We start from the raw sequence: 19,787 nt of genomic DNA, 5'->3' as shown, positions 1-19,787 counted from the left end.
GAGTGGGGTCCCCAGCTGGCCCCTGGAGCAGGGACAGCATCCAGTGCCACAGGAACGGAGCCTCCCACGGGATTGGTGCCCACAGCTCTGGCCCAGAGCCCCTTGGGTTGTCCTGGGTGAGGGGCACTGGGAGGGCTCCCACAGGATCCTTGTGTGCCACCTCTTCCCAAAATCCTGGTGATCCATGGCCAGGCAGGGCTGCAGCAGCACCCGCAGGGTCTGACCCCAGAGCTGGGGATGGAGCCAGGAACATCCCTGGGGACACCTGGAAAATGGGAAGGGTCAGCACCCACAGCCAGAGCTGGGGAAACTGAGGCACGGCGTGGGAGCTGTTCCCAAATCTCGGCTGAGGGAATCCCCTTGGAAGGAGAGGGGATGGTGGGGCAGGGCTGGCCCTGGGCGGCCCCAGCAGCAGGAGCCTGACCCAGGCGCGGGGTTTGGGATGCTCCAACGCCTCCCCTGCCCCGCTCACCCTCTGCCCCTGGCATCGTCAGGGACCCCCAGAGGAGCTCCAAAGCCCCCCAAAGAGCCGGCGATGGGGCAGGAACTGCAAACCCCCTCCCCGTGCCCGGCTCTCCCCGCAAACGTCGGCGAGGGAAGGCTCCGGAGCCCGGCTCGGCTCTAATGGGATGCTTAAGCCGCCTTTTAGGTTTTTAATGAGCGGATCCCGGCAGGAATGCTAAACACGGGCAGGTACAGCCCTGCCTCGCCGGCAGCCGCGCGTGTTCCCGTGTCCTTGTCTGGCTCAAGTGAGCTCTGACCTCATTTGCTTCGCGCCGTTCAATTAACGAGGCGAGCGGCGCTGGGGGGAAGGGGGGATGCCGGGGGGGGGTCACCCCATGTATTAATTTCCATTTTATGTTCCAAACAATTGAGCAGCGCACGGCGGCAGCCGGTCCCTGGCGGGGCCGCTCTCAGGCTCTGCTCTGCCCGCGCTGGGATTTGCCCCAGACCCCCAGCCCGCGGGGTTTGGGGGTCTGGGGGGACCGTGGGGACCCCGTTTCAGCCTCGCCATCTCATTTTCCACCCAGGAAAGGCCGTTTCGGCGGGTTTGGATAATGTCCCTCCATCTTGTGCTTCATCCGGAACATCGATGGCTGCCAATGAGACAGAAATGATTGGGAAAAGGGCGAGGGAGGGAGCGAAATGTTTCCCGGGATGTTAAAATAGCCACTTCAGGCACCTAAATTTATGCTGCTCAGAAATGGATTTTTTAGTCCGGGGTAATGAGAGAACAAAATAATTAATTCCTCTCCTGCAGACAAAAGGCTGGAGGAGCGGATCCAGCCCCAGCGTCCCACCAGCCCGGCAGGGAATGGGACAATTCCCGCTGCCAGCCGCTGGATCTGCGCCTCGGGAACGTGTCCTGGCTGGGGACAGCACCTGCAAAGGGCACCCCCAACTCACGGGGGTTTTGGGGTTCGCAGGGGTCGGGGGCTGCCCCATTCCCATCCCCATTTCCCTCTGTCCGGGCTGATCCAGCTCCGTGCCCCATCCCGTGCCCACCCACGGGTGCCCTGTGGGTGCCAGGGGGGCTTGGACCCCTCGTTAGGAGCCCAATTATGAGATTTCCAAAGGGAAGGAGCTGCCAACACAGCCCCCCACTCTTTGGGGATGAACGGGGGGGATTGTGCTTGTTATAAATATTAATTATGCAAAGCAGCCTCTGCAGCCCACCCTTGTCTCCACAACATTCCAGGACAGGGAGAGAACGGAGGCAGAGTCAATTTATTCATGGAGCAGGTCACTCCCTGCACGGAGAACATCCCTTTCAAAAGGGAGCTGCAACTGGAGGAGATCAAGCAGGGCTGAGTTTGCCTCCCTCAGATATGATAAAATATTCTAATAAATACTCGGGGAGCCCATGACAACGAAAACGTTTTGTTCATGGCGGGGCCTTTTGGGGGTCTCCTGTTTGTGCTGAGGGATTTGGGGGGTCCTGAAGCATCCTCAGGGCCTGTCTACCCCTCAGTCCCACTGGAAGGTCACTGTCCTATGGGATGCTCTCCTTATTTCCAACTCTTAATAGAAAAACATAAAAATCTCTTGTTTCCTTGCCCCTGGATGTTCAGGAGGCGTTTCCTGCTTCCCTTGCTATGGGGAATACAACACCCCACAGGCTCCCAGACACAGGGACAGCAGCACCCCAGCCCCATTCCCACTCCCACTCTGTTCCTGGCCCCATTCCAGCCTCATTCCTGTCCTTTTCCCAGCCCTATCTCCACTCCCACCCTATCCCTGGCCCCATCCCATCTCCTTCTCTAATCCCGTGTCCATTCTGATTCTGTTCCTGGCCCCAGCCCCAATCCAAGTTTCACCCCGGCCCTATCCCCATCCCATCCCCATTCCCATCTCATCCCCAACCCCACCCCAATCCAACCCCATCCTCACTCCCATCCCAGCCTCAGTCCCAGCCCTGCCCAATCTCATCCCATCTCCATTCCCTGTTCCTGGCCCCACCCCAATCCCAGTCCCACCCTAAACCCACCCATGCCTGGTCCCCTGATCCCATTTCACCCCCCCCACCTCCACTGCTCATCCCCCTCCTCCAGCCGGGCCCCACCATTCCCAGTGCCACTCCCACCATTCCCAGTGCCATTCCCACCATTCCCAGTGCCATTCCTGCCATTCCCAGTGCCATTCCCAACACTCCCAGTGCCATTCCCACCATTCCCAGTGCCATTCCCAGTGCCATTCCTGCCATTCCCAGTGCCATTCCCACCATTCCCAGTGCCAATCCCACCATTCCCACCATTCCCAGTGCCATTCCCAGTGCCATTCCCACCATTCCCAGTGCCAATCCCAGTGCCATTCCCAGTGCCATTCCCAGTGCCATTCCCAGGGCCATTCCCACCATTCCCAGTGCCATTCCCAGTGCCATTCCTGCCATTCCCACCACTCCCAGTGCCATTCCCACCATTCCCAGTCTCTTTCCCACCATTCCCAGTGCCAATCCCAGTGCCATTCCCAGTGCCATTCCCACCATTCCCAGTGCCATTCCCACCATCCCCAGCCCATTCCCACTCCAGGCCCGTAACTCAATCCCTCTCCAATCCCAATCCCATCCCCTCCCATTTTCCCACGTCCCCCCCACCCCCCCCCGTTCCCATCCGGTGGGCGACGGCGTCACCGTGCGGCCGCTCCGGGCAGCGCCCGCGCCCCCCGCTCCGCGTCCCCCGGCACCCGGGGGGGGTTCCCGGTTCCGGCTGCTCGGGGGGGGGGGCACAGCCCGGCCCCGGTGCGTGCGGGGCTGCGGGGCGGGGGCAGCGGCACCGGGGGGTTCCGGTGCTCCCGGGTGCCCCCGCCGCGGGGCCGGTGCGGGCGGGGGGGTGGGGGCCGCCCGGGCTCCCCCCGAGCCCCGCGCGGGTCCCGTAGCCCCGGGGGGGCGGCGGGGGGGTGCAGTGGCGGCGCCGGGCCGGGGGGTGGCACGGCCGAGCCAGGCGGGAGCCGCTGATGCTGCCGGGGAGGGTCCCGGTGCTCCGCAGCCCCGGCCCCGCATCCCCACCTTCCTCTCTCCCTGCAGCGCTGCTCTGCCGCTTCCCGGCAGCCCGGCAGCCTCTCATCGCCGCCTCCCGGTGCTGCCCGGTGTCCCGGCATCCCTGCATCCTCCCATCCCGGCATCCTGGCAGCTGCATCCGTGCTGGCCGGCGTCCTCCCATCCCTGCAACCCTCCATCCTCCCATCCCTGCATCCCTCCATTCCTGCATCCCTCCATCCTCCCATCCTCTCATCCCTGCATCCCTCCATCCCTGCATCCCTCCATCCTCCCATCCCTGTATCCCTCCATTCCCGAGTTCTCCCATCCCTGTATCCCTCCATCCCTGCATCCTTCCTCCCATTCCTGCATCCCTCCATTCCCGCGTCCTCCCATCCTTTCTCCCTCCATCTTCCCATCCCCGCCTCCTCCCAGCCCCGTGAAGCGCCCCCGGAGCAGCTGAGCCGTGACGCCCCGATTTGGGGAGCACCGGGGAGGCTCTAGGGCAGGCTCAGCACCGGCCCCGCGGGCTCGGGACCCCCCGTGCCCACCCCCGGCACGGCCGCCCCGCGGCGGGGATGAGGCGGCGCCGCAGGTAATGGTACGTGCCGGGCCACGACCCCCCCCAAAATTACCGGGGGCGTGAGGAGGGCTGGGGAGGGGGGGGAGGCTGCAGGAATTGGGGTGCGAACCGGTCCGCGGGCTCTGCAAAGCCGGGGGGGACCCAAACAGGTGGGAATGGGGTGGGAAAAGGAGGAGGGAGTGGTGGGAAAAGCCGGGGAGGGGGGGAAAACATCCCACAGAGGGGGGAATTATCTCGGCAAAGGCATCGTACGTGCCGGGTGGGAAGGGGATTTGTGGTTCCGCGGCGCTCGATAATCCCCAGCGCTGGTTTTTCCCGAGCCATCTGGGCTCTCGGGGAAGCGCGGGCGGGATTTGGGTGGGGGTGAGGCGGGGGGGCTGCGCCGATCCATGCCGGGGGCTCCCCTTCCCTTTCCCCTTCCCTTTCCCCTTCCCAGCAGCTGGAGGCAGCTGGCAGCCCCCAGCCCACCATGCCGTCGTCCAAGAGCGAGAGCGAGTTCTGGATCGATGGATCCCACCGGGAGGCGGCACTGGAAGATTTCTACGTCGTGGGCCCCGAGCTGGGACGGTACCGGGCGGGGAGAGCGAGCGGGGAGGGGCTGGGAGGGGCAGGAGCCCCCCGGGGCTGGGAGCGGGTCCTGGATGGGGCCTGGGGGGGAGAGGGATGGAGGGAGGCAGGAGGGGATGGAGGGATGTGGGGAGGGCTGAGGAATGCAGAGGGGATGGATTTGGGGCGGGGGTGGAGGGATTTGGGGTGGGGGGATGAAAGGAAATGGGGGTGGGGGGGTGAAGGGATGCAGGAAAGGATGCAGGAAGAGAGGGAGAGATGTGAAGGGGATGGAGGGATGTGGGGAGGGGTGAGGAATACAGAGAGGATGGATTGGGGGAGATGGAGGGATTTGGGGGGGTGGATGAAGGGGAATGGGGGTGAAGGGATGCAGGGGAGGATGCAGGAAGGGAGGGACAGATAGGAAGGGGATGGAGGGATGGATGTGGGAGGAATGGATGAGTAGAGATGGGAGAATGGAGGGATGCAGGAAGGGCGGATGTGGAAGGGCTGGGGAAGGGTGGGGAAGGGGATGGATGGTGACAGACCCTCCCCTCTCGTGTTACCTGGCCTTGGCCTGTGCTGTGACGCTGCAGAAAGGGTCTGGCAGAGCTCCCGGGGCGTTTGCAGGTTGGGCTGGGGGTCCCTGGGCCTGTGGAGGTGGATATTGCTCATGTCCAAGGCACTGGGATCAGGGGGCACCCATCTCTCCTCTGAGCACCCCAAAGCTCTGGGGGTGGCCAATGAGAGGGTCCTGCCTGCTGCAGCCCCCTGCAAAGGCCAGGCAGCGCCAGAGCCTGAATTCTCACTCTGGATTTGGCTTGCAGAGCCCATCTGAGGGCTGTGATCCCCGTGTCCTGGTGCCCCTCGGGGGTGCCAGGGGGCCATAGTGGGAAGGTTGATGGTCCCGTTTGTGGGGGCTCTGGGCTGTGCCATGGGGGGAGGCAGCTCTGCCTTGGAGCCCTGGCTCAGAACAGGGGGATTTGGTGGCTCAGGCTGGGTTTCCATCCCGAAAAGCAGCAGTTTTGGTGAAAGCAGGAATTTAAGGGTTTGTATCAAGGTGTGGCCACATCAGCCCAGGGCTTGGGCAGCACCCAGCCTTTGCACAGAGGGATGTAGGACAGAAGGACAGGCCTGGAGCCCCTGAAATCCATCCATCCATCCATCCATCCATCCATCCATCCATCCATCCATCCATCCCTCCATCCAGTTTCAGCACCAGATTTAAATCAAACTCACAGCGTGGTGGGATCTGGGTGGGATTTGGGCTGCTGGGAGCCCACTCTCCATGCACAGCTCTCCCTCAGAGCCTCTCCTGGCAAGGCTGGACCCAGATCCAGCCAGGAATCCCCAGGGAGCAGGACAGGGATGGAGGGACGTGGGGACAGCGGGGAGGACCCAGCCCGGGGCTGCTCCCGGCCGCACATTCCAGGCTCTCTCGGCAAATCCCATCGTTCGACATTTTCCAGTTCATCTGGAAAGCAAATGCAATTATCTCCCGTGGCAGGCAAGGCTGATTGGGGATATTTATTTGAGGCCCTGAGCGGCGGCTGCGGGGGCCGGCGGGGCCGAGGCGTGGCGAATTCCGAGCGCTGCCCTAATTGGGGATGCGTGAGGGGCAGCGCCGCGGGCACAGCGGGCACAGGAGCCACCCCGAGCCCTCCTAAACGCCGAGCCGAGCGCTCCTAAATGATCTCGTTAGCGGCGGGAATCAGGCTGCGAATTGGCCGTGCGGAAAAAAATGTAAAGGGAGGGTGAGAGGCGACAGATCCTGGCTGGGATTCAGCTCTGGAGAGGGGGTGGAGGGTCCTGCCCCGTGACCAGCCCAGCTGGGAAATTCCAAGGATAACCCGGTGGCTTCTCCCGCTGGAAGGGCGTTGTTGTGGCGGTCGTAGCAGCAGCGATGCCATTTTGGGGTCAAATTGCAGCTTTTGCCCTTTTTCCTGAGCTGCAGCAGGTGGCGGTGGCCGCCCCTCCTCTCCCCTCCCAGCTTGCAACAATTCGTTTCCAAATCACTTTTTATGTGTAAACTGAAGTTTCGTGGGGAACGTTTGGCCAAAGGGAGGAAATTTTGGAGCTGGGCAGGGTCGGAGCTTGGGGATCCCGCAGCATCCCGGAGTGGTACCCAGCGCCGCCGTTGCCATGGGAACGCCGTTCCCAAGTTCAGCCGGATGAGCTGCAAAATCTGCTCTGGGTTTGGAGACAAATCCCCCTTTCAGGAGAGCACCCGGGAGCGCAGGGGCTGCCTGAGGGGGTGTCGGTGGGCTCAGGGGAGGTTTTGGTGTGAAAATCGCTGGTTTTGGGGCTCTGATCTTGCCGGGCACCTCCAGGCACAGCCTGAGCTCGGTCCCAGAAGGCGGCGAAGCCAAAGTGCGGTAAAACGCGGCCGATGACTCGGGGGCAGGGATTAATGTGCTCCAGGAGCCAGGCAGGGAGAGATGGAATTGCAAATGAGCCCCGGAGCGGCCGGGAGCGCTGGGCTGATTTCACCGTCCAGCGATCGGGAAACGCGATTAACTCGGGCTGAGATGGCCGCGGGCTGCGGGGACGCGGTGGCGGTGGCGGTGTCACCCCAGCGGTGTCACCTGGCGGTGTCTGGTGACGGGGATGGGCTGGGGTGGCGCCCCGGCAGCGTCGCTGCTGTCGCCGCGGCGGCTCCGTCCCGTCGTGAAAGCCGCTTAAGGATTTAAACCCCCCGTGGGACTCGGGTTTAATTAAAATGGACTTGGAAAGCCGGGATGGATGCGGGAGGGGGTACAGGAGGAGGGGGTGCGGGAGAGGGGGGAATCAGGAGGGGGATTTGGGGTGGGGATGAAGGAGAGGGGTACAGGAGGGGAATTCAGGAATTGGGGATGCAGGAGGAAGAGAATGTGGGGATGAAGGGATGGGGTACAGGAAGGGAATTCAGGAATTGGGAGATGCAGGAATGGGGGGATGTGGAGATGAAGGAGAGGGGTACGGGGGGGATTTCAGGAATTGGGGATGCAGGAGAAAAAGAATATGGGGTGGGGATGAAGGAAAGGGGTACAGGAGGAGAATTCAGGAATTTGGGATGCAGGAGGAAGGGGATGTGGGGTGGGGATGAAGGGATGGGGTATAAGAAGGGAATTCAGGAATTGGGGATGCAGGAGGAGGGGGATCCATGAAAGGCAGGATCCATGAAGAGTGGGATGAATCCACGCTGAGCTCCCAGGGCCTGGCACTGCCAAAGGTGCTGCTGGGGGGCACAGGGGGAGCAGGACCCCCAGCTCTGTGCCAGCCTCACGTCCCCTCTGCCCTCCAGGGGAGCCACCTCGGTGGTGTTCAGCTGCCAGGAGAAGGGCACGGGAGCTCCCTACGCTGCCAAGATCCTGAAGAAAACGGTGAGAGGGGCTGGGGATGGGAAGGGGAAGCATCAGAGAGCTGGGGCAGGGCTGGTGCTGTCTCTCCTCCCTGCCCCTTGGCACCAGGACGGGTGTGGAGCTGGCACCGGGCATTGCTCCCACGATCTGGGGGTCCCACATGGACAAAGCGCTGGGATTTGGGCTGGGGGTGGGCTCTGGGACAGCTATAAAATGTGCTGGGTGTAATGTGGGGAGCCAGGGGCGGGTCTGGCAGCACAGGTGACACAAGCTCTGCTTCCCAGATTGACAAAAAGATCGTGAGGACGGAGATCGGGGTCCTGCTGCGCCTCTCGCACCCCAACATCGTGAGTAGGACCCCGGGGACACGGCTGCCACCTCCCTTTGGGTGCTGGGGCTGGGTTTGCCCTTAACTCAGCCTGGTGCTGAGGGAAGGGCTGCAGTGTCCTTGTTCTCATCCTGTCCTGGTGTAGAACGAAGGCGTCACCCCATGAAAACCCTGCCTGCACCCCCTGAACCCTCCCTGCCTCACTCACAGCATCCAGGTGATGCCCCCTCTCTCTGCCACGTGAAATTCCTGCTCCTTGCAGCTCCTTTGAGCTCCCAGCTCTGACATCCAAAGCCTGAGGACCCCCCCTGTCCTCCCCCTTCCCACACCCTGGCTTGAGATTTCCACCAGGCAGGCAATTTCCATCGAGGAGATCAAATGAATCCCAGGGAAAATTGCCTGGCTGGAATGAAGGGGAGATAAAAGGGGAGGCCAGGGCTGCAGGGCTGGGGCTGTGTCCTGCCCACTCAGCACTCCAGGGATAACAGGAGTGGGGTTGGAGCTGATCTAATCCAGCCAGGGCCAGCAGAGCCCCTCCGGAATGCCAGGGGCCTCCCAAAAAAGGGGCATTCCCAACCGCATGGTTCCTCTGGGAAATTGCAAAAGGATCTTGGAGAGCACCTGAGTTAAGGAAATGACACAGAAAAAGCCACCTGGGAGCTGCTGTGGGGCTGAGGGTTGGGCCAGGCCCTGCTCCTGTTGGGATTGTGATCAGGACATCGCTGGGACATCACTGGGACATCACTGGGACATCACTGAGACATCACTGGGGCATCAATGGGACATCGCTGGGACATCACTGGGACATTGTCTTGCCCCAGGCTGCAGCATCCCCCAAACCCTGGGCACAGCTTCTCCCAGCCCATCCTCAGAGTTTTGCCCTCTGGAGAAGCCCAAAATCTTCACGTCAAGAGATGAAGCCAAGAGAAATCCCAGCGATCCCAAAACCAGAGATAAAGAGGCCAAAGCACTGGGGACAGGTTGTCTCTAAACCTCTCAGGCAGCTCGGTGTGGGCCTGTTTTGGGGTGTTTCAGTGGTTTTGGGACAATTTGGTGCTTCCATGGAGGCATTTCCCCCATCCCAGCACATCTGGAGAGACGCAGGGATGGGAATCACACCCTTGGAGCAGCCCAGGTGGATGGGAAGAGGCTCCTCTCTGATGTGTTATCAGGAACACCACAGAAAATCCAATTTCCACCCTCCCCTCTCCTCAGAGCCACAGAGGAGGATCCATCCTGTTGGAATATTTAAATCCCCGAGCTTTCCATGGGGTTCTGCTCATCCCCACGTTCAAGTGATGTTTGAAGAGGAGCAGCTCTGCTCCATTATTGCTGCTATCGTGCAGCACCGACCTCGGCAGAGGCTGATAATAGGATTGTAAACTTTTGAAGTTAATAGGAAAATTATAGTGCTCTGTGTATTATTATAATGCAATAAGCTGCCACATAGTGTCTCTCACCCCGCAGGGGATCAAGGCTTGTCACCCAGCCTGGGAAGGGAATGATTAAAGCCCCATGAAATTCGCAGTGTCACAAAAGTCTTAAGAAGCATGAAATTCTTGGGTTTCCATTAAAAAAAAATATTTAAAAAGTGGGGAAAAAAAAAGGAAAAAAAAATGCATTTGGATGTTGCTTTAAGAGAGAATTGTTAATTCCAGATGGGCTGTGGAGACACAAAGGGCTCGTGTGGGAGCTGAATCACAAAAAGTCAGGAGGAAAACAAGGGTTTGGTGCCTCTTCTGCTGCAGGGCATTTCCAGAGCCTTGATCCCAGAGCGGCTGTGACCCCACAGGGTGTGTGTGGCTCTCCCTCATCCCATGCCAGGTGTGCAGGATCAGGATCCATCCATGCCAGGTGTGCAGGATCAGGATCCATCCCACTGCACAGGACTCTGAGGTGCCCATGGAGCTGCAAAATCCCAAAGCTCTCAAGGAGCTCCTCTGCCAAACAAGCTCAGAGAGGTAAAGAGGATCAGGGCTCTGCACATTCCCAGATTCATCTTTAATCTGTGTTAAGGGAGTGGGGCCTGCTGCGAAAAATTCAAAAAAATTCAGGTGAAAACAAACCAAGAGTGAGGAAAAACCAAACAAACAGAGGAAGGAAATGTTTGCACTGAAATAACCCTTTCCACCCTCCCTGGTGGTCAAAGTCTCCTGCCAGCACAGCATTCCTGCATTGTCACTGTCACATTTTCTGGAAAAATCCCTTCAGCCAGGATTTCCTCCCTTGGGAAGCTGAGAAGCCTCAGAGAAAAATGAAAACAAGAATTATCTGCTTGCTTCTCCTGCGTTTTGCTGCTTTGGAATGTGGGTTGGAGATCGTTTATCCAACATGTGACTTGGTTTTATTTAATGACAATCACAGCCAGCTGTGTGGGACTCTGGAGAGTCCGGGTTTTTCATTAGTATCTTGCTAAACCTTCTGTAAGTACCCTTTCTCTATTCTTTAGTACAGTTTTAGTATAGCGTTTTTTAATAGAATGTAATACCATAAAATAATAAATTAGCCCTCTAAGAACATGGAGTCAGATTCATAATTTCCTCCCCACATCCTGCATTCTACATCCCAAATCCCATATCCTACATCCCACATCCCTAAATCCCTCTTGTCACCCTTCCCTTCCCTTCCCTTTTTTCTTTTATTTTTTCTTTTCCCTTACTTTTTTTTTAAATTTTTTTTTTTATTTCCTACATACAGGTATGATTTCTTTTATGATTTCATTTTTAATCCCTTTATTTATTAATTACTTTATTTCTTTATAACATTGTGATTGTTTCTTTTATGATCACATTTTTATCCATTTTCCAGTTTTATTTTATTTATTTATTTCCTCCACATGGGTATGATTTCTTTTATTATTTCATTTTATCCCTTTATTTATTAATTACTTTATTCATTTATAACATGGTGATTATTTCTTTTATGATCACATTTTTATCCATTTTCCAGTTTTATTTATTTTATTAATTTTATTATTTTTATTAATTTTATTTATTTATTTCCTACATACAGGTATGATTTCTTTTATTATTTCATTTTATCCTTTTATTTATTAATTACTTTATTCGTTTATTTATAACATTGTGGTTGTTTCTTTTATGATCACATTTTAATCCATTTTCCAGTTTTATTTATTTTATTTATTTTATTTATTTCCTCCATATGGGTATGATTTCTTTTACGATTTCATTTTTAATCCCTTTATTTATTAATTACTTTATTTATTCATAACATGGTGATTGTTTATTTTATCATTTCATTTTTATCCGTTTTCCAGATCAAGCTGAAGGAGATTTTCGAGACGCCCTCGGAGATCGCGCTGGTGCTGGAGCTGGTGACGGGGGGAGAACTCTTTGACAGGTGAGGATCAGCTCCAGGGGGATGGATCCTGGGAGGAGGAGGAGGAGGATGGAGGGGGCTGAAGGCTCCGTGTGCCCACAGGATCGTGGAGAGGGGGTTCTACAGCGAGCGGGATGCGGCAAACGTGGTCAAGCAGATCCTGGAGGCTGTTTCGGTAACGGGGAGTGTGTGGCACTGGGGGGGCTGCAGCCAAATATCCCTGGGGAGAAGGGCCAGGAGGTGCATTGATCCCCAATATCCCTGAGGAGAAGGGCCAGGAGGTGCACTGATCCCAAATATCCCTGAGGAGAAGGGCCTGGAGCTGCACTGATCCCAAATATCCCTGAGGAGAAGGGCCTGGAGGTGCCCCCATCCCAAATATCCCTGAGGAGAAGGGCCTGGAGGTGCCCCCATCCCAAATATCCCTCAGGAGAAGGGTCTGGAGATGCCCCCATCCCAAATATTCCTGAGGAGAAGCACCCAGAGCTGCACTGATCCCAAATATCCCTCAGGAGAGGCACCAGGAGCTGCCCCCATCCCAAATATTCCTGAGGAGAAGCACCCAGAGCTGCACTGATCCCAAATATTCCTCAGGAGAGGCACCTGGAGCTGCCCCCATCCCAAATATCCCTGGGGAGAAGGGTCTGGAGATGCCCCCATCCCAAATATCTCTCAGGAGAAGGATCTGGAGATGCCCCCATTCCAAATATCCCTGGGGAGAAGCACCTGGAGCTGCCCCCATCCCAAACACCTCATTTCTCCCCTTGCCCTTGGCCTCCCAAAGGCACCACTGGAAGAAGATGGATCTGCTCTTAAGGGGTGATGAAGAGGAGGAAGGAGGAAGGTCAGGGCTGCTCTGCATCCCAGAGTTCCCATGGCAACAAGAGGGTTTAAAAACCAGGAACTCCTGACTGGAAATGGATCCTCCACAGTGGTGGCTGTTCCTGAGCTGGTCCCGAGTTTGTGACAGGTCCCCAGTCGCTGCTGCCACCTCCCAAATTCTGTCTGAGGCCGTTCCTTTCCTTTTCACACCCCACTTTTCCTTTTTTTTGCAGTATTTGCACGAGAATGGGGTCGTGCACCGGGACCTGAAGCCGGAGAACCTGCTCTACGCTGACCTGTCCCCCAATGCACCCCTCAAAATCGGTGGGTTGGGGACCTGGCCAGGGGTCCTGGCACGACTGGGGGTCCCAGTGCCCCTCCCTGATGGCACTGCCACTCCCTTGTGTCCCTGCAAGGTGACTTTGGGCTCTCCAAGATCGTGGATGAACAGGACACCATGAAAACCGTGTGTGGGACACCGGGGTACTGCGGTGAGCGGGGAGGGGGACCGGGGCTGGAGGGACATCTGGGGACAGGAAAATTGGGGTGGAAGGGATGGAGGGACATTCTGGGGACAGGAAAATTGGGGTGGAAGGGATGGAGGGACATTTGGGGACAGGAAAATTGGGATGGGAGAGAGGGAGGGACATTTTGGGGTGGGAAGGAGAGAGGGACATTCTGGGGGGAAGAAAATTAGGGTGGGAGAGATGGGAGGAACATTTTGGGGAGAGGAAAATTGGGGTGGGAGGGACATTCCAGGGGGTTTTTCCTGCCTGAGGCCTCACTGCAGGAATAGCTGGGACCGTGCCCCATTTATCCCCTTTTCCTCCCCATTTATCCCCTTTTCCTCCCCATTTATCCCCTTTTCCTCCATATTTATCCCTTTGTCTCCTCATTTATCCCTTTTCTCCACACCTGCCAGTGCCCAGCAGGGTTTTCTCCACTGGGACCCCCCCTATGGGTGTGTTTGACCCCCAAATTTTCCTTCCAGCCCCCGAAATCCTGCACGGGTGTCCCTATGGACCAGAGGTGGACATGTGGAGCGTGGGTGTCATCACCTACATCCTGTGAGTGTCACAGCCAGGGGACACAGCAAGGGGGGCTTTGTCCCTTCTGTCCCTGCTGGGGGGTGTTGAATTTGCAGGGTTCCCAGGAGGAAGGAGGAAATTAATTAATTTGACTCTATGTTTTTAGAAGGCATATAATATAATATAATATAATATAATATAATATAATATAATATAATATAATATAATATAATATAATATAATATAATATAATATAATATAATATAATATAATAATCTATTATAGTATATATAATAGAAGTATATATTATGGTATATATACAATATAATAGAAATATAATATTATAAATATACCTTATAAATTTATGTTATAAATATATATTATAAATTTGTGTTATAAATTTATATTATAAATTTATGTTATAAATTTATAATATAAATTTATATTATAAAATTATATTATATTATATTATATTATATTATATGACATTATATTATATTACATTATAGTACATTACATTATATTATATTACATTATATTATATTATATTATATTATAAATACTGTACTACAACCATACTAAAGAATAGAGAAGGGATGCATCAGGAAGCTTCACAAGAATGATAATGAAAACCTGTGACTTTTTTTTCCAGACACAGCTGGCTGTGATTGGTCATTAAATAAAAACAATTCACATGAAACCAATCAAACAATGACTAATTAGTAAATAATCTCCCGACCACATTCCAGAGCAGCAAAACACAGGCGAAGCAAGCAGAAAATTACTGTTCTCATTTTCCTCTGAGGCTCCTCAGCTTCCCAAGGGAAGAAATCCTGGGGAAGGGATTTTTCAGGGGATGTGACAGTGACAGGGGGGGTGGCAGGGATGGTGGCACCGTGTCCCACGGCTCTGTCCCCCCAGGCTCTGTGGCTTCGAGCCTTTCTTTGACCCGCGGGGGGACCAGTACATGTACGGCCGCATCCTCACCTGCGACTACGAGTTCGTGTCCCCCTGGTGGGACGAGGTGTCCCCAAACGCCAAGGACTTGGTGAGTGAGGCACTGCTGGGCTTGGCAAACTGTAGAATTTATTATTTTATTTTATTTTATTTTATTTTTATACTTTATTTTATTTTTATACTTTATTTTATTTTATTCTAATTTATTTTTATCTTATTTATTTTATTTTATGTCACTTTATTTTAATTCATTTCTTCTCTCCTCCCTTTCCTTTCCCTTCCCTTTCTTTTCTTTTCCCTTACTTTATTTGTATTTATTTATTTCTTCCACATCTTTATGATTTCTTTTATTATTTCATTTTTATCCCTTTATTTATTAGTTAATTTGTTTCTTTATAACATTTCGATTGTTTATTTTAAGATTTAATTTCTAGCCATTTATTTATTGATTTCTTTAATTTTATTTATTTATTAATTTCTTTAATTCTATTTATTTATCTATCTATCATATTTATTTATATATGGGTTTATGTTTATGTATTTATGACAAATTTTCATTTATTTATGACAAATTTTCATTTATTTATTTGTCACTATTTTCATTATTGGTTTCACTTATTTTATTATTTTTTTTCATTTATTGCATTTGTTTATTTCTTTTCTTTTATTAAGCACATATTTTTTATTTCTTGCATTTCATGTTTTTATTTTCATGTATTTACTACATATATTTATCTAATCAAATTTATTTAGTTCCTACACAATTCTATTAATTTTTTTGGTGTGAATTCATTATTTATTTATTTATTATGATGCACTCTTGCTTTCTTTAATATCCTTTATTTATTCCTTATTTTATATGATTGATTTTATGATTAATTAATTTATTATTTTGATTAAAAATATTTAGTAATTTATTACTGATTTTATGATTAATTTTATTTCTTTCTATTTCTATTTTCTATTTCTTTCTATTTAATTTCTTCTTTCTTTCTTTTTACTTCTTTCTTTCTTCCTTATTTTTATTATTTATTTTATTATTTGTTATGATAAATTTTATAATTTATTATGATTATTTTGATGATTCATTTGATTTTATGATTTATATATTATATATTAATTACAATCATCCTCATTTTACTGCGAATTACTACGAAATAACCAAAAATAGCCATTTTGATGCCTTCAGGTCAGGAAATTGATCGTTTTGGATCCCCAGAAGAGGCTGACGGTTCACCAGGCCCTGCAGCACCCCTGGGTCACTGGGAAAGCAGCAAAATTCGCTCACATGGACAGCACGCAGAGGAAACTGCAGGAATTCAATGCCAGGAGGAAACTGAAGGTGAGGAGGGGACACCTGGCACCATCGGGGACGTGTGACAGCACAGGGAGGGGACATTGGAAAGGGAAGTTTATTTTCTGCCTCTGACATTTCATGGATTTCTAAAAGTGACAGTGGATTAAAAAGTAAAAGTGCCGCCTCTCCAATGACACGAAACAAACCAACAGTCTGTCAAATTTCCCTTCTTCCATAAAAGAATGCAAAATGAGAAGTTATTTACAAAAAGGGTGGGGAAAAGTTTATAAATTTTTGTAACAAACATCAAAAAACTTAGAAAATCTTAAAAAATCAAAGCGACAGAGATAACTGTCCCCATCCATGGCCTGGAAGGGCAGCACCCTCTTGGGTACAGAGGGACAGTTTGGGGCAGTGCCAGGGGATTTTTGGGATGGATTTTAGGGAAAGGTTCCTCCCCTGAGTGTGCTGGGCACTGAATTCCCTCAACCTGAGGCTGCCACGGCTGCAGGAGTTTGGGGTGGCATTGTTGGGATGGGATTGGGATTTTTGGGATGGGATTTTTGGGGTAAAATTGTGGGGATGGGATTGTTGGGACATGGAATTGTGGTGCCAGGACTGTGGTGTGGGGTTGCTGGGGCAGGATTGTGGGGATGGGATTGTGGGGTGGGATGGTTGAGGTGGGATTGTTGGGGTGTCCTGGGCCAGGCCAGGATTTTGGGCTGGGTGATCCCCTCGGAACATTCCACAATTCCCTGATCCTCTGCCCCTCTCCCAGGCTGCCATGAAAGCCGTGGTGGCCTCCAGCCGCTTGGGCAACCACGGCCACCACGACTGCTCCCGCAGCGGCCGCGGCCAGGGGGGACCCCGGGTCCTGGCCCAGCCCGCGGGGAACGGCAGCGCCGGGGCCGGCACGGAGCTCAGAACGTTCCAGAGCGACCACCCTGCCACGGTCCAGAGCGACCGCTCCGATGTGGGCCCCGTGGCCACGGTCCAGAGTGACCACCCTGCCACGGTCCAGAGTGACCACCCTGCCACGGTCCAGAGTGACCGCTCCGATGTGGGCCTGGTGGTCACGGTCCAGAGTGACCACCCTGCCACGGTCCAGAGTGACCACCCTGCCACGGTCCAGAGTGACCACTGCACTGAGGGCCCGGTGGCCGCGTTCCAGAGTGACCACCCCACCACAGTCCAGAGTGACCATCTCACCACGTTCCAGAGTGACCACTGCACTGAGGGCCTGGTGGCTGCGTTCCAGAGTGACCATCCTGCTGTGTTCCCGAGTGACCACCCCACCCTGGGCCCGGTGGCCGCGTTCCAGAGTGACCACCCCACCACAGTCCAGAGTGACCACTGCACTGAGGGCCCAGTGGCTGCGTTCCAGAGTGACCACCCCAATGTGACCCCGGCGGCCGTGTTCCAGAATGACCACCCCACTGTGGCCTCAGTGGCCACATTCCAGAGTGACCACCCCACCCTGGGCCCGGTGGCTGTGTTCCAGAGTGACAATCCCACCACGTTCCAGAGTGACCATCCTGCTGCGTTCCAGAGTGACCACCCCAATGTGACCCCAGTGGCCAAGTTCCAGAGTGACCACCCCACCATGTTCCAGAGTGACCACCCCGTGGTGACCCCGGTGGCCAAGTTCCAGAGTGACCATCCCACCACATTCCAGAGTGACCATCCCACCATGTTCCAGAGTGACCACCCCGTGGTGACCCCGGTGGCCAAGTTCCAGAGTGACCACCCCACCATATTCCAGAGTGACCACCCCGATGTGGCCCCAATGTCCATGGTCCAGAGTGACCACGCCGTGGTGGCCCCGGTGGCCGTGCCAGGGCCTGCGTGTGACAGTTAACAGCCCCACAGTGGTGGCACCGCCGAGCCTTGGCTGCTGCTCTGGGCTCTGGGACATCCTCGTGTCACGTCCTGGGACATCCTCGTGTCGTGTCCTGCCAGCCCCGCTCGCTGTCCCTCTGTCTGTCCCCACCAGCTGAGGGGACATGGCAGTGACTTTTCTTCCCACTCTGCAGCAGTCTGGGCCATCATGGTTTGGGAAGATCCCAAAAATCGAGGCACAAAGAGGATTTCTCCCACTTTTCCCTGCAAAGGCAGCGAGTTGTCTTTAAGGGGTTCCTGTAAATAATCCTGAAAGTTGGTTTTGTTTTTTATTTTTCTGCCATAGCTGTGACATGTCCAGCGCTGTCACCAGCCCAGCTGTGGGGCTGCTGCTGTGTTAGGAGGGGTTTTAGGAGCCTTTGACCCCAAATGTTCAATCCTCTCTGGAGAACAGCCCATGCCAGTGCTGCCCTTGTCATTCCCGAGCCCTGGGTTGTGTTTTTTGGGTGTTCCCCACCTTCAGCCTTGCTGTGGATCCCTGCTGGTGGTGGTGGGGTGGTCACAGACTGGGAATGCTGGTCCAGCCTCCCCTTGGCATTCCAGGTCAGGATTGACACAATTCTAATACAGGAATTTGAATATTGTGAGATTTTTGCCATGCAATTGCTGTTCCCTGAGGGAGATCAGTGAGTTTATACCTTTTTTTAATTTTTACTTTTTAACGAAATCAGCAGACAAACTTGTTGAAAATTATTTTTATTTTTAAGGCAGGAAAAAAGGTGACCATTTACAGATTTTAATAGAGAGCAAGTGAGCAGCCAGCAAAAGCCATACTCCATGTGGGAATTGCAGAGAGCTGCTGGGATCCTGCCAGGCTTGAGCCCTAAGGCAGCAACCATGACCTGCACCCCCACACTTTGGGCTCAGAACGCTGTGTTCAGGGTAAAAATCCCATCAAAATTGTACAGGAGGTTCACTCCCCCAGGATGGGGGTGCAGAATTGAGCAGCTGGGACGGGAAGGGCAAAAAAAAAAAAAAAAAACAACCAAAATTGGATGTTTTGCCAAAGGTGATGCAGCAGTGACGGACCTGAGGGTGACAGAGCAGGGGCAGGAGGTTGAGGTCAGAGCAGGGGGAGGAAAAATGGGTTTGGGGATTTTCTCCAGCACAAACAGAAATCAAAGCAGCTCAGAGTGAGGAGGATCCAGCCCGGAGCTCAGTGGGGTTTGGGGAGCCAAAGACAGCAGAGAAATGGGGTGTTCAAGAGGGGCTTTGGCCAGAGCTGCACTTTTTGAACTCGAGCTGCTCTTTTGTGGGGAAGCAGCTGCCCAGAGAGGTGTCCCAGGGGGAAATGAAGCCCCTGATCCCATGGGACTCTGCAGCACAGGGAAATTCCCCCTTTTTCTTTGCATTTTTGGCAGGAGTTTTCCCCTCTCCTTTTCCCAGCCCTGAGGGCTGAGCCTTGCAGGGTGTTCAGCTCCAGCTCTGTGTTGTGTCATTGGACCTGAACCCTGCCTTGTTGTTCCCCAACACAGCTTTTAAAGACTATTTTCTATCCTTTGACATGAAATGCTGATTAAAGCCCCTCACAGGGCCAGGCTGGCACCCCCAGAGCCTGCAGAGCAGGGAAGAGGCTGAGGAACAGTTGCAGAATCCCCAGTAAAATGGGAATTACACTTGACAAATCAATTACACAAACTATCTCCAGCAGTGGAAGGATGAAGGAGGGGGCCTGCAAACCAAACCAGAACTGGAGTTTATTTCTTCTTCTTCTTATTATTATTCCACAGGTATCTGTATTTAAAGATGGGAAAAAAACCATTCCTGGTGGGGAGTGTTTCCTGGTGGGGAGGTGCGTTTTGGTCTGTTTGCAGAGTGTGTTTGAGTGAGTGCTGCAGTGTGGTGGTGACAGTTCTGCCAGCCAGGTGTTGATGACTGAGTAGAGACAGTGAATAAAGCATCCAACCTCTGAGTGTGGGCTCTGTGTTCACTGTTTTCCTTAAAAATCTAAAGATTTGGGATGGAACGGGTTGGTGCTCTAAGCTGATAAGGAAGTGAGTTTTTAAAGAAGATGGAGTTCAACTAATTTGTGAAAAGTGCACATTATATGGCTCTATGCAGATTTTTATTATGTGTGTTTTGTTGTATTGATTTGTAGTGCTGTATTAACATTGTTATAGGGGGGTAAATGAAGTTCTGTAGTTCAAAGGTAGTTTTTGCAGTTAAAATAGG

The 19,787-nt window shown here is 53.1% G+C and overlaps 1 protein-coding gene and 1 long non-coding RNA gene across 18 annotated transcripts; both read left to right on the top strand.

Annotated features, from left to right (window-relative positions):
- Positions 1-3,093: 3,093 nt before the first annotated feature.
- On the top strand, positions 3,094-19,527 carry LOC139602148 (calcium/calmodulin-dependent protein kinase type IV-like). 17 transcript variants are annotated; one of them, XM_071451721.1, is made up of 14 exons: positions 3,282-4,076; positions 4,495-4,625; positions 7,888-7,966; positions 8,230-8,292; positions 11,551-11,633; positions 11,715-11,787; positions 12,668-12,758; positions 12,851-12,925; positions 13,426-13,501; positions 14,384-14,510; positions 15,609-15,761; positions 16,495-16,755; positions 16,867-16,943; positions 16,983-19,527. In XM_071451721.1, exons 1-14 carry the CDS (start codon positions 4,074-4,076, stop codon positions 17,572-17,574), a joined length of 1,884 nt encoding a protein of 627 aa, XP_071307822.1. In that variant the 5' UTR covers positions 3,282-4,073; the 3' UTR covers positions 17,575-19,527. The 17 variants fall into 17 exon arrangements, with proteins under 17 accessions (XP_071307808.1, XP_071307815.1, XP_071307814.1 ...); XM_071451707.1 differs by adding an exon at positions 3,094-3,238 and having other exon boundaries at positions 3,524-4,076; positions 16,495-19,527; XM_071451714.1 differs by having other exon boundaries at positions 3,279-4,076; positions 16,495-17,085; positions 17,140-19,527.
- On the top strand, positions 8,299-10,790 carry LOC139602165 (uncharacterized). Its single transcript, XR_011683119.1, has 2 exons — positions 8,299-10,097; positions 10,128-10,790. It is a non-coding gene; the product is annotated as an uncharacterized lncRNA (long non-coding RNA).
- Positions 19,528-19,787: the final 260 nt, after the last annotated feature.

This window comes from Agelaius tricolor, unplaced genomic scaffold (genome assembly GCF_023055355.1).
Source record: "Agelaius tricolor isolate 1412-34295 unplaced genomic scaffold, bAgeTri1.0.p SCAF_33, whole genome shotgun sequence".
Classification (NCBI taxonomy): Eukaryota; Metazoa; Chordata; class Aves; order Passeriformes; family Icteridae; genus Agelaius; species Agelaius tricolor.
This window is presented reverse-complemented; position numbering and strand designations above follow the sequence as displayed.

What these genes read in the sequence shown, in the direction of transcription:
- LOC139602148 (XM_071451707.1), top strand. An exon ending in AGATCCTGGAGGCTGTTTCG is followed by an intron (nt 11,788 to 12,667) that starts GTAACGGGGAGT and finishes TTTTTTTTGCAG; the next exon opens with TATTTGCACGAGAATGGGGT. An exon ending in GGTGTCATCACCTACATCCT is followed by an intron (nt 13,502 to 14,383) that starts GTGAGTGTCACA and finishes CTGTCCCCCCAG; the next exon opens with GCTCTGTGGCTTCGAGCCTT.